Source organism: Mastigoproctus giganteus, chromosome 12 (assembly GCF_048544385.1).
Source record: "Mastigoproctus giganteus isolate SK-2022 chromosome 12, ASM4854438v1, whole genome shotgun sequence".
Lineage (NCBI taxonomy): Eukaryota > Metazoa > Arthropoda > Arachnida > Uropygi > Thelyphonidae > Mastigoproctus > Mastigoproctus giganteus.
In genome coordinates, this window is record NC_143586.1 from 174,112,480 (window position 1) to 174,126,058 (window position 13,579).

General features: G+C 35.5%; 1 protein-coding gene across 1 annotated transcript in view; it reads left to right on the forward strand.

The window, feature by feature from the left end:
- LOC150077607 (DNA excision repair protein ERCC-8-like) overlaps positions 1–13,579 on the forward strand; it is a 57,161-nt gene that overhangs the window by 10,226 nt on the left and 33,356 nt on the right. Inside the window, exon 3 of the mRNA XM_090385957.1 lies at positions 6,118–6,309. Within this exon, the coding sequence (XP_090242083.1) occupies positions 6,128–6,309 (182 nt within the window). The 5' untranslated portion in view covers positions 6,118–6,127. The remainder of the gene's footprint in view (positions 1–6,117; positions 6,310–13,579) is intronic.

The following is a 13,579-nucleotide window of genomic DNA, read 5'->3' on the forward strand; positions in this document are numbered from 1 at the left end:
CTTTTGGGTTAGCTGATTTTGGAGGAGGGGAATTAATTCCCATATCGTTAAGAATTTTTTTTCAACTCACAATGTTGCAATTAGCCTGTGAACATAAAATTTTATAGGCAACGTACAGTACACCACATGAAATAGCACAATAGGAAGTGGTGCTCTGTGTGGTATTTACGAGATAGTAAATATGCCATAAATCTCCGAATTAAAAGTAATTAATTACTTTTCTAGTAATTAAGTATATTTATTTTTTAAAATTAGTTTTCATTATTTATGAATTAGAAAACAGTTGGCTTGCAAGTACCACAGCACCCAGTGATGTCAAATATATATCATGTAAAATCCCAATCTATAAAATATGTAAAATAACTTGCTGAAATAAATAATAAAAAACAAATGTAGTAAATCTCATGATAACACTCCCCCATATTGCACTGTCTTGCTTTTAGTGCTCATTTATCGTGGGGCAAGACATGTTCCTTGTGAAGTTGGGGAGGGTCTTGTTCATAGTGCTGTTTGGAACCAGTCTCTTTGAAAGTGCTATAATGGGAGTTTACTGTATACAAAAAAATTTTTTAAGGAAATAAACATGTCTTTCTCTTCTAGTGCAGGTGATTTGATTTTTTTTTTCCAAGATTATAATCCACAGAAGTAACTTTTTCTAGTAATTAACAACTTGCTGGCTAAAAGTGAACCTCCTACAATCCAGTCTAAATATCTTTCACTAATTTGAATTTCCCTTATTTCTGGATTTATAAGAATGAAAGTTTTGCCTTCATTAATTTTACTATCCCCTCTCAGAGCCTTATAGACCTTTACTGGATCTTCTCTAAGGTGATTCGTTGCTTCAAATGTGGACTCTGAATATGTGGTTTCCTTGTATGCCCTTTACAGGTCTTTCTAAGAGGTTTGTCTGTTTCTGTACCCTTTAAGAAGTGCAGTGTCTTGCTTTATACAGTGGCATCATGACCTATTTCTACAGGCAAATGCTTGATAAATCATTAGAACACCATGTCTATGCTGCTCCACTTTTGATCTAACACAACTTCTAGATCCTTTTCTTTCTGTTTTATTTTTAATTTAACTTCACCAAATAGAGTTGAATTAAAAAGTGTATAGGTTATTTTGGGGTTGCTATACCCCAAGTGCAAGGCTGCATTTTTCTGCATTGAAACACAGCTATGACTTTACTGACTATCCTTGAAGCTTGTTCAAGTCATCCTGAAGGAGCACTGCTTTTTGCTGACCATTAAACACTTCCAATCTTCATATCTGCAAATTTTGCCCTCTATTGATTTGTCAATGTCATTTATGAAAATCAGAACGAACAGTGGTTCCAGAAGGTGCCCTTCCAAGAGTCAACTTTTTACTCTAGACCAACCTGAACAGGAACCAGTAATCATGGCCCTCTGTTTTCTGCCCAGCAACCATCCTGTGACCCATCTTTGAATCTTATCCATGATCAAAAGTGTTCTAGCTTATATGGTAAATAGGGACTGAGTCAGATGCTTTGCTTAAATCCAAATTAAATTATTTCTTATATCTAGCACTTGAGTAACTGCATTCAAATAGCCAACCAGATTAGTTAAATATGATTTTCTCTTAATAGAACTTATGTATCCTTCAAATTACATTTTTAACTAAATAACAGGAATGGAATTCTAGTGGTACATTGGCACTCTTCTTATCCGGACTCATCTCTTCCAAGTCCAATGATACCCTCATAATTAAGAAAATATTTATGGTTAATGGTTTTGTGCACTCCGTTGCTGCCTCCATCAAAATTACTGGGTATATGCCATCAACTCCAGAAGTTTTACTTGCCTTTAGGCTCAAATAAGCAGTCATCTATAATTTCATTGTCACTAATCTTCTATTGCTCAGCCTCACATTCACATCTTTTCAGCCTTAAGAAGGGTCTTAAGGTGACCAAGAGGAAGGATTCTCGGTAACTTGGGCAGCATCAAGCTCCTCCAGACAGCACCGTTTCAAGGCTTTTTTCCCTTTCATTGGTGGGTGGGCATGTACCCTGGTGTTGCAACAATGACAACCCACTTACGAAGTATAACTCCTCAATATGAGAGATGCCTGGTGGTGTACAGTAGTTTAAACTAAATCGCTAGAGACATCTTTATGGCTAGAGCCTTAGACTACAAATGAGTTTACTGATAAACTGACATAGTTATACTTCATAATCGGGTTGTCACTGTTGCAACACCAGGGTACCTGCCCACCCACCGATGAAGGCCAAAAAGGCTCGAAACATTGCCGTCTTGATGGTTGTATCCACCGAGAATAAGTGACAATAGTCTGCTCCATTGGTGAAGCGTTACTTATTTGGGGTAGTGCAATATCATGGCAACCCTTTGTGAAGGTATTCACAATATGAGATATAATAAAAACGATGCCAATTCATCTACCTTGGTAGTTTACTGTATGTAAAACTGTTGCGATTGCATTAATCCACATTAGCATTAGTTGAGGCATGTGATGCAAGAAAGCAAGCTTATAGAGCATCAGCCAAAAAAAAAAAAAAAAAAAGCTTCACATCTGGTCACTCCAGATGTTTGTCTAGTTTAGTCTTAAATTTATTTAAGTTATCAACTTCCACAACAGATGGAAGTCTGTTCCAGCAATCAACTACCCTCTGGCTACAGGCAAACTTCCACACATCTATTCTACAACTGTCTTTCTTCAATTTGACTCTATGCCCCCTTGGGTTCATAATCTCAGCAAGTGGAAGTATCCCATCAGCATTGACCCTGCTCAAACTATTCAAGGCCTTGTACACCTCAATCAGATCACCTCGCAGGATGCCTAGTATCCAGATGCTGCAACTGACAGAATTTAAGCCTCTCCTGGTAAGAGAACCCCTTTGTTCCTCTCGCCAATCTTGTTTCCCTTCACTATTCTCGTTCTAGTAACTCTACATCCTTCTTAAAATGAGACTTCCAGAGCTGTACGCAGTACTCAAGGTGTGGCTTGACCAGCCTTATACAAAGGTATAATCACTTGTCTCTGCTAGCAAAAGTCCTGTATATCATTGACAAAACTCCATGACCTGCTCTGCCAGCCCATCTGCACTGCTCAGAGAACTTCATATCCGACTGCACAATTCCCCCCAGGTCTTTTTCATTCTCCACCTCCCTGAGTTTAGTACCACACAGTTGGTACATTTCTCTTGAGTTATTGCTACCCATATGCAGTACTTTGCATTTGTCAATATTAAACTTCAATTGCCACTTCTGAGCCCATCTACCTAACTTTTCTAGATCCTGTAGCATACTGTCTTTACTATCATTAACAACCCTGCAAACTGGGACATTAAGCCTGATATACTTTCATCGATATCATTAATAAATACAATAAACACTAGTTACATTTGCTTTGCAGACCACACTTTTGTTGAATTATGTTATCACACAGACATGATTGAAACAAAAACTAAAAAAAAAATTGAATTCTTTTTTCTCACTGTCCTTTCTTTAGTGTTAATATTGGTAACATGATGGAAGAAACCAGAGCTTGTATGCAAAAGAAAAAAAAAACAACCTACTTAATTTGTCCATTACTTCTAATAATTGGTCCAAGCCCTCTTTAAATTTATTTATACAATTCACGTCTACATCACTAGGTGAAATTTTATTCCGACAGTTGATTATTCTCTCTAGCTTATTAAAATATCTGTACATCTATTTTGCAGCCATCCTCAAAAGACAGCTGGTAAGTGTTTACGTATTATTGTTATTTACTATATAAAAATTAACCTTACAACAAAATCCTTTGAATTAGACTTGAGTAATTTACTAGAACTTTTAATGCTATTAAAATTTTGAATAATTCCATAATAATAACCCTTAGTTACTGTCTTTGCAGTCACTGAAGAAATGGTAAGAAAATACAACAAAACATTTGAATCCATTATGTATATATTCCCAATCCAGAAATAAACATAATAATACCAACATATATTTTGAGTTCTTTATCTTCAAACATCCTTTTTCAATTTAAATTTATGCTCCCTTGTACGTGTTATCTGAGAATCAGTAAAGATGCCATCAACATTTAGTTTACTTAACCCATTTAAGCCTTTTACACTTAGATCACCACACAGATGCCTAGTTTTCAAAGATTACAATATATAGAAGTCTGCAGTCTTCCTAAGAATATCCTTTTGTGCCCTGACTAATCTTGTTTCTCTTCTTTGCAACTCTCCAACAGATCTCTGTATGTCCTAAAATGAGAATGTGCACAACCATTGCCTTTACAAGGTAATTACCCCCTTTATCTCTGGCAGCATTATTGTGTCTTTGGCAGGATCACATGAGCCTGTTCTAAAAGGAAAACTTCCTTTTCAATTGCCTTGAGTTTGCTACCAAAATGATATGTTATTCTGAGATTACTGCTATGCAGTAACACACATTTATCAGTGTTAAACCTTAAATTGCTGTTTTTAGCTGATCTGCCTAGTTTATGTAGATCTTGTAGCATGCTCTGATTATTCTTATTAACCATCTCGTTGCCTTTCTGAGTAGTGCAAACAGGCTGCTAGAGTAGCCCATGGGGGTCTTGTCAATGATATACAGGAATTTTACTAGCAGGGATAAGGAGGTGGGTATCCCCTCGTATAAGGCAATGGTCAGGCCATGCCTTGAGTACTGCATACAGGTCTGGAGGCCTCATTTTAGGAAAGATGTTGAGCTACTAGAACGAGTACAGAGAAGGGCAACAAGATTAGTGAGTGGAACAAAGGGTTGCTGTACCAAGATAGGCTTAAGTTCTGCAAATTTCAGTGTCTGGAGACTAGGCACCTGCAAGGTGATCTGATTGAGGTGTATGTCTTGAATGGTTTGAGCAAGCTCAATACTGATGGGATTCTTCCTCTTGCTCAGATTCCGCACATGAGCGGGCGTAAATTCAAATCAATTAAAGACAGTTGTAGAATAGATCTGCGGAAATTTGCCTTTAGTCAGTGGGTGGTTGATTTCTGGAACAAACTTCCATCTGTCGTTGTGGAAGTTGACAGCTTGAATAAATTCAAGGCTGAGCTAGACAAACTTTTGGATTGAATGGATAGGTAAAACGGGAAGGGTTTTTTTTTTTTTTTTTGGCTGATGCTATGTAAACTTGCTATCTTGCATCATATGCCTCTACTAATGCTAATCACTGTGCCAACCTGCCCACCTTTGTATCATCAGCAAATTCAGGCATCAAACTTTGAAATACTTATATCGGTATCATTAATAAATAATAAAAACAGTAAGGGATGCCCAACACCATTCCTGTGTGTGTGTGTGTGTGTGTGTTACCCGACTCATTACATTCCTTCATAAAGAGCAATGGCCATTTATTAGTGATGATGCTATGGTAATGGCAAATGATGCTAGAACAAAAAAAAATTTTTTCCCATATCCACCTGTCCATCCCCTCTAATAGTTTGTCCAGTTCTTCCATTTATTTATTCAAACTACTACTGGAATACCAGATGGAAGTTTATTCCAATACCTGCTGACTGAAGGCAAATTTATACATGTCTAACCTGTGACCATTCAGGTTCACAATTAATTAGAATTTAATTAAATACTAATTAATTCTTAAATTCTTCTTCAATTAGAATTTATGCCTCATCATGTGTAATTTGAGTAAGAGGAAGGATTCTATCAATATAGAGCTTACTCTATATTGATAGAGTAAGCTCTATCAATATAGACTATAAATTCATTTTATGCTCTATCGTGTTAGATTCGATAGAATCTAACATGATCCATTCAAAGTCTTAAACACTTTTTCAGACCTCACAGGTGCCTAATCCCTAGATGCTGCAGTTAATAGAACTGAGGCCTTTCTTGGTAATAGTACCCTTTTGTTCCCTCTCACTAATATCTTATTGCTCTTCTGTTCATGTGTTTCAAGAGATCCACATCCTTCCTAAAAAAAAAAAGAAAAATAATTGTATATTAATAATTTTTTTTTTTTTAATGAAAATGCTCAGTTTTGTGTTTTAATATAATAAAACTGATATCAAGATCAACAAGAATATATGTTATTTTGATATGTCTAGTATAAAATGTTTTTTTTTTTTTAATTCTAATAACTTAAAATGCATCGTGTGTCTTGTTTTAGCTGACCGATAATGGCATTACTGGATCTGATAAATCAAGTTCAAAATGGGATGGCTAATCCACAAAGCTTGGTTGCTGCAGAAACAACACGCCGTGTTTTGTCATTGGAGCTTAGCAAATATAGAGATCTCGAGCATTCTCATTGTGGTGGTGGAGTGAATTCTCTTGATATTGGGGGAATTGAGAGTAGATAGTAAGTTTTCTTACTTCTCATTTTAAGATTATAATTGGGTGATTAGTAATAATTTAATATCAAAATCTATGGTTTCTTTAGAGATTTTCTGGAAAAGGGGTTAACAAACTTTTGCTAAGCAAAAATACTATAACTAGCAACAATTTAAATTTTGCAAAAAAAACAAAACATGCACATTTTCTTTTGTGATTGTTAATAAGAGGTCAGTATTTCTGTTTGCTAATTTTGTCTAATGTGACATTTTACAAAATGCATGCATTGGGCAGCATTCTTGAATTCTGATCGTAAAGAATGGTTAGCAGAAAAATAAATTACAGTTTAGCAGATTCTAGCATTAGCAAGGACATTGCAAAACTTGGATAAGGATTCAAAATATAGGGAGCTAATTCCAGTGCTCAAAATAAACTATTTCCCATTCTAGTTCTGTTTTTGTCAAAAAAAAAAAATAAAATAAAAGCTGGGTTCCAGTTTATTTAAAAAAGAACTGAGCAGTACCTGATATAATGTGAGAATTGAAGAGTATTAATTTGATTACCACACATCTGGCAGAATGCAATTTGATGTTTGGGAACCATACACTATATAGTTTCCCTTTGCACCATATGGTCTTACACTAATATTTCTGGTATGTTAAATCATTTTTAAATGCTTTAACATAGCAGAAACATAGCATTTTTTATTTTCTTTAAAACAATTTTTATTTCAGTGTATATTAACTTATATTTTCCATAGTATCTATTAAAAATTATGTATTATGTACTCCCAGATTTAATAGATGGAACTGAGAATAGCTATTTCCATATCCACAAACATTTATAAATGTTATATAAACTTCATGAAAAATGTGCATTTTGTGATTTTTCTAGATGCTTCCTTTCTTGATAAATTTCAGTTTGAGTTTGTTATGTTTTTCAAATGTGCATTTCTATTGTTTTTCCACCACAGTCCTACTGACTACTGAAGTCACAGTGAGTGTAATTAGGTATAAAGGTATAGTGTATAAAGAGTATTAGTATTGGTAACATGATGCAAGAGAACAAAACTTATACATCACCAGCTAAAAAAAACTGTTGCCCATTTTTTCTAATACAGGTAGTTCCCGACTTTACGAGTTAATTCGTTCCTAGTGAGCACTCATAAAGCGATAACTGATAAAGTGGTAATTTATTTCCCATAGACATAACATTAAAAACAGGCGGTTACATTCTCAACAATGGAATTAGTTAGCTAATTAGTTTATTTTTAAACGATGATTGATTGATCCAAAGAAATGAAAACATAGCCTGTAAAATAAAGCAAATTATAATTTAAAGAAATTATTTATGACTTACAAATGTTAAAGAATGTTTATTCTTCATCATCACACTCGTTGATCACTCATTGTTGGTTTGTTGCACAAGGAGTTGTCTTCTCCAGAAATGCTTCAAGAGGCATTTGTTTTCAAGATAATCTCTTCTCTTTTCTTTATAAATTACGCGATAGAATGCATAAGCATTTTTTACGCACAGATTGCAACTAACTAACACGATATGTGCAAGTGAGATTGCAACTAACACGATTCGCGTGCAGTAATAAGTTTATGAAGCTTTAAACAAAAAAAAAAAGGAATGAAGAGAAGATTCTGAAAATTTATGTTTTTTATATGATTGAAGACTGCAGTAAAGGGGAAACACATTTCATCATAATAATGTAAAAACCCACACAATTCCAGCTATCGCTATTTTTGCATTGATAACATCGAGTTTACTACCCGTTTATAATAGATTGTGCTAACAGAAAAGCCCAATAAACTAGAAAGTGCAAATTGTTTTATGGTCACATAATATCGCAAAATTGTTCAAAATTGGTTCTTATAACAGAACATGTGATAATAATGAAAGTGTAGTGCATTTTAATGATTTGAATTGGACTAATACAATTTACATTATAAAAATGACCTTTTAGAGAGATAAATAGCTTAGTTATATAGCGAAAATTTCAACTTACGAGGTCTTGGCACGAATAACTAAAAAACAATGTGTTATTGGGTTCACATTACAATATTTTCACGATACGATGGTGTCTTTGAAACGGATTAATATCGTAAAGCAAGGTGCACTGTATTGTATAGCTATGCGTGTGGTTTGAAATGCGGTACTTATGAATGTTTAATCTTCTTTTTTGCAATTAATGTTCATATATATTCGATTTTGTTGATACTTGATACTTGCGAAAAAAAAAAACTCGTAAACCCGGGAACTGGTAAAGTGGGAACAGCCTGTAATTTGTATGAATGTTCCATAAATTTATTCAAACGACCCATTTCCACAATGCTAGATGGATGTTTATTATAACGATCAGTTACTCTTCATCTGAATGCAATTTCCACTCATCTGTTCTGCAACTGTTGTTTTTAGGGTCTGTAGTCTAACGAAGGACCTTTTATAATGTCACTCGGTTGTCTGTCTGTCCATCCATCTGTCACAGCATTGTATCTCTGAAAACACTCAACCTATTGACTTGAATGAAGTTTTGCATGGGTTTGTACATTACGTGTGCCAACTTAACACCATATTGATCGTTGTTAACAAAAATTTGTCTATGAAATGTGGAGGGGACAAAAATGTTGTCGACAACCTATAGCTCATTATACACCATTGGAAAGAGCTCAATGAGTAGGTTTAAAATATAATTTTAAAATATTTTTAAAATTAAAAATGGCATCTCCAGACAGGAAAATGTGAGTAATTTTCATGTCCCCCCCTCTATTTACATTGCTTACAGAGCTAAAAAATGTAAAAATCACATTAGCTATGCGTTATTCAATGCTTATCAAGGGAAAACAATTCCGATTGAAATCTATCATTTACTTTTTGTGTTAAAATTAAAAAAAACAATTTTTTATTGCACTTCGGTAGTGCACTTCTTTGTACTAAGATTCTCCTTTTGGTGACAAAAAAGGTTGCTAAATAGTTAGTTAATAATTCTATATATGTCATTTATAAATTTTGCAATGAGAAGTATTTTTTAACCATTTTCAAAGCTGGAGTTGTCCTGGTAAGGAGGTACTCAGAGAGCCAGTGCTGAGGCAGTGGTGGTGGTGGGGAGGCACCTGTGCGGAGTCTTGCCATTCGCTTTTCCCTCCCCCAAGACTTTAATCGCTTCTCCAGAAAGAAGTTGGAGTTGTTCTCCCACCAGGCCAAACCAGGGTACTAGAAACTTTTTTCAGTTACCATAAAGCTCTATTTGAGATACTACACTAACAACCATTCATGACTATGGATCCTTAATCCCGAGTGCCCAGCACTCAGTAGTTGGCCGATTTATGTTAAAGCATGAAATCAAATTTATATATTTTAATTTGAGAATTTCGTTTTGCCAAATATAAAATCATCACTGAGATCATTACTAAAAGCATTATTCCAGAAAACCAATATATTTTTTTTTATTTCCTATTTTTTGAACGAATGAGTTAGATTTAATTGTAAGGAAATGATAGGGGCATTGTCTATAACTATTATGGCAGCCTTTACAGGTTAATTGGGTCGCATTATGTGATGCCCATTTTTCAAAAATTTCTGGATACATCTGATTGTGATAATCCCCCGTTGTTTTAATTTTAATTTGTTCTCTTTTATGCATCTGAGGAGGATTGAAGATACTATCAGCATTAAGTTTAACCCTTTTAGAGCCATACAGATGCCTATACATTCCCAGACTGCAATTTACACAATCCAGGTCTTGTTAACAATGTCCTTTTGTGCCAATAACAATATCCCCCAACTAATACTGTTGTTGCTCTCTGAACCCAATATGGCCTTCCTAAAGTGAGGGTTCCACATTCCAGATGTGGTCTAACCATTTCCTTATACAACTTAATGACCTCTTTGTTCTTAGTGGCAAAATTCCTGTATGTTACTGACAGAACCCCATGAGCTGTTTTAGTGGCCAATTTGCACTGCCCAGAGAACTTCATGTTGACTGTACAATTACCCTCAGGTCTTTTTCCTTATTTTGAGGTTGATTCTACCCAAATGGTATGTTATTCCAGGCTTACTTCTATCCAAATGTTAAATGGAAGCAAACTTACTGCCACCCATTTTATCAATCTTAAATCTCAAGTGCTATTTTTCAGCCCATCTTATTATTTTATCTAAGCCTTCTTGAAGTAGCATACTCTAATTACTTCATTAATCACCCTACCCACATTTTCTTGTTGGCAAACTTGGGTGCTAAACCTGAAATTTCTACATTCACATCATCATTCATTAATAAATATTAAAAACAGTAAAGACATATATTGATCCCTATGTTATCTTTAGTGCCCCACAAAGAGGCCATAAATAACCACTTTCTGTATCCTGCTACTCAACTACTTTTAACCATAGTAGTCATTTGTGCTTAATGCCATATTTGCTCCTGTTTATACAAAATTATTCATGTGGTGCAGTATCAAGGGCTTTACTGAAATCTAAGTATATGATATAAGAATTCTTTTCCTCCAGTTATTTTGTGATAACCTCATGGTAGCTGATAAGCTTAAATTCTATATACCAAGCAAATTGTTTGATCAAGTGACTTTGCTAGTAAATTTGCCCTCTTTCTTGAAAAAAATGAATCATTTTTTATTTAAAGCATTATATTATATTAATGTTGTGGATAACAATGATTTTTATATAGTGAAACCCATATGATGTGCATTGAGAAAGGTGCACTTTCCTCTATGCAGTTTAATTTTAACCAGTTTTTAATATCCAATTCTTTTTAATTCTGATCCATTAACACATATGCAGTAGGGAGATAAGTTCCTGTATTTATATTTCTGATCCTTTTATTGTTAAGGTGTTATGTTCACGGTGACAGTGATCACAAGGTATTGATGTGGGAATTACTTAAAGATATAACTACCTTCAAGGCTAAAGGGAAGGGCTTTTGTAAAGGTAACTACAGAAGTCTCAGACAGTTTTTAAATTCTGTACAGTGGGATCAACTGATGATGTTACCAATGTTGAATTCTAAGTGGGAAGCCTTCAGGGACTTAATTTTGGAGGCTACTAGGCTTTTCATTCCAACTAAGAAATACTGTTTAAAATTTAGGCCTAAATGGATATCAGCTGGATTAATGAGGCTTGTGGCAGAGAAGAAGAATGTATGGGGTGCATATAAAGTATCACGTGACACAGAAGCCTATGGCAGGTATAAACTAGTCTGTAATCACGTCACAAAGGAGGTTAGGCAGGCGAAGGCAGATTACTAGAAATCTTTGGCAAAGGATGCAAAGAAAAACAGCAAAGAGTTCTTTACTTATATAAACTCTAGAAGGAAAGGGATGAATCAGATTGGACCACTTAACATAGATGGGTTGACTATTGATGATCATGCTCAGGTAGCTGATAAACTGCATGAGTATTTTGCATCTACATTCACACATGAGGAGTTATTCAATGAGGAGAGTGCCAGAAGTTTATCAAATGCTAACAGGAAGCTAAGTGATTTTGTAATAACTGAGAGTCAAAGTGGAGGAGAAATTGTTGAAGTTAAACATAAGGAAGGCACCTGGGGTGGATGGGATCTATCCAGTTATATTAAAGAAGGCAGCAAAGGAAGTAAATCTTAGCCATAATTATGAGAGCTTCCTTGGACTCAGGGGAAGTCCCCATGGACTGGAGGTGTGCAAATGTATCATCAATTCACAAAGGGAGTTCAAAAGGTGACACAAGTAACTGCAGACCTGTTAGTTTAACTTGTGTTCTGGGGAAAATAATGGAATCACTGGTGAAAGAAGCATTGCAGGATCATCTAGACAAGACTGCAGTAATAGTTAAGACACAGCATAGGTTTGTTAAATCCCATCAGCATTCAGCATGCTGATAGGATTCTTCCTCCTCTTCTTTTTTTTTTTTTTTTTTCTATGAAACCCCCAAACACGAGAGATATTAGAACCTATAGTACTTGGTACCATGCTCGGGTTGGAGGTTGAGAAGATGAAATAAGATATTTATTGACATTAGACTTGAACATCTGTAGACTGTAATTTTCAGGAAATACGTACGAAGGAAGGTTGTTCCAGAAAACGGCAGTTGAATGAAAAAAACGAGGAAGATGAAAAGTTGGGCAGTAAATGGATGATTGATGGTGGCGGTACGTGTTTGGACTGTTTTGAAAGAGAATGAGTGGGAATTATAGAAGCCAATTCAGAAGAACAGTGCCCATAGAAGTATCTGTAGAAAAGGCATGCAGCAGAAACAGTACATCTATGAGACAGCGAGTGGGGAGACTCTGTTAGAGAGGAGTCATTAATTAACCTAACTGCCTTCTTCTGAATGGAATTTAGAAGCCCGAGAGAGGTTTTCGGGGCATTGCCCGAGATGTGGGAACAATATTCCATGGTAGGGCGGATTTGTGATTTGTACAGAGTGAACAGCTGTTTAGAAGAAAAGTAACACCGAGAACGAAAGAGAAAACCAAGTTTATAGATGCAGAGGAAGCAATATTTGTAATGTGCTTGTGCCAAGAGAGATTAGAATTCAGGGTAATCCCCAAAAGATATATATCATCTTGGCTAGAAATTGGAGTGTCACCAAAAGATAAGCATAGGAGTAGAAGAATCCTTTTTATGAGATATAAGACAAGACTGGGTTTTAGAAGGATCGAAATCTACCAAGTTGTCTTTGCCCCACTGGAGAATTACCTGGAGATCAGCATTTAAGGAATTGGTAGTGGATATTCGAGAAGTTGAAGCTGATTGAGCAGGGCGAGGTTTCTCAAAATGGAAAGTGGAATGTAATGTGCTATCATCGGTAAAACTATGGATAGGATTTCCAGTCATTAATATACAAGAGGAAAAGAGTGGGAGAAAGAACTGAACCGTGGGAGACACCAGCATTAGTGGAAAAGTTAAAGACAGAGGGTGCCTCCATAGCCAGATGGGCAGGAGCAAAAGTGCTAGCACACGTTTCTTGATTAAACTGGGGTTCGAGCCCGTGCCCACCAAATACGGAGAATACGGAAAGGTCAGGTAATGACCAGCACATATCCCCGGAGCAATATGGCCTTAGTTGCTAATGCTCCTAAAAACCAAATAACAAACAAACAAACAATAACAGAAGACAGAGAGCCATCTATCATCACCCTCAGTGAGCAATCAGAGAGAAAACTGGTTAAACAATTACAAAAAACAGTTGGAAAACCATAAGATGGAAGCTTGTTTAGAAGACCTTTATGCCAAACACAATCAAAAGCATTTGAAATGTCTAGAGCAACTGCTTGTGTTTCACTGAACTTTTCCATT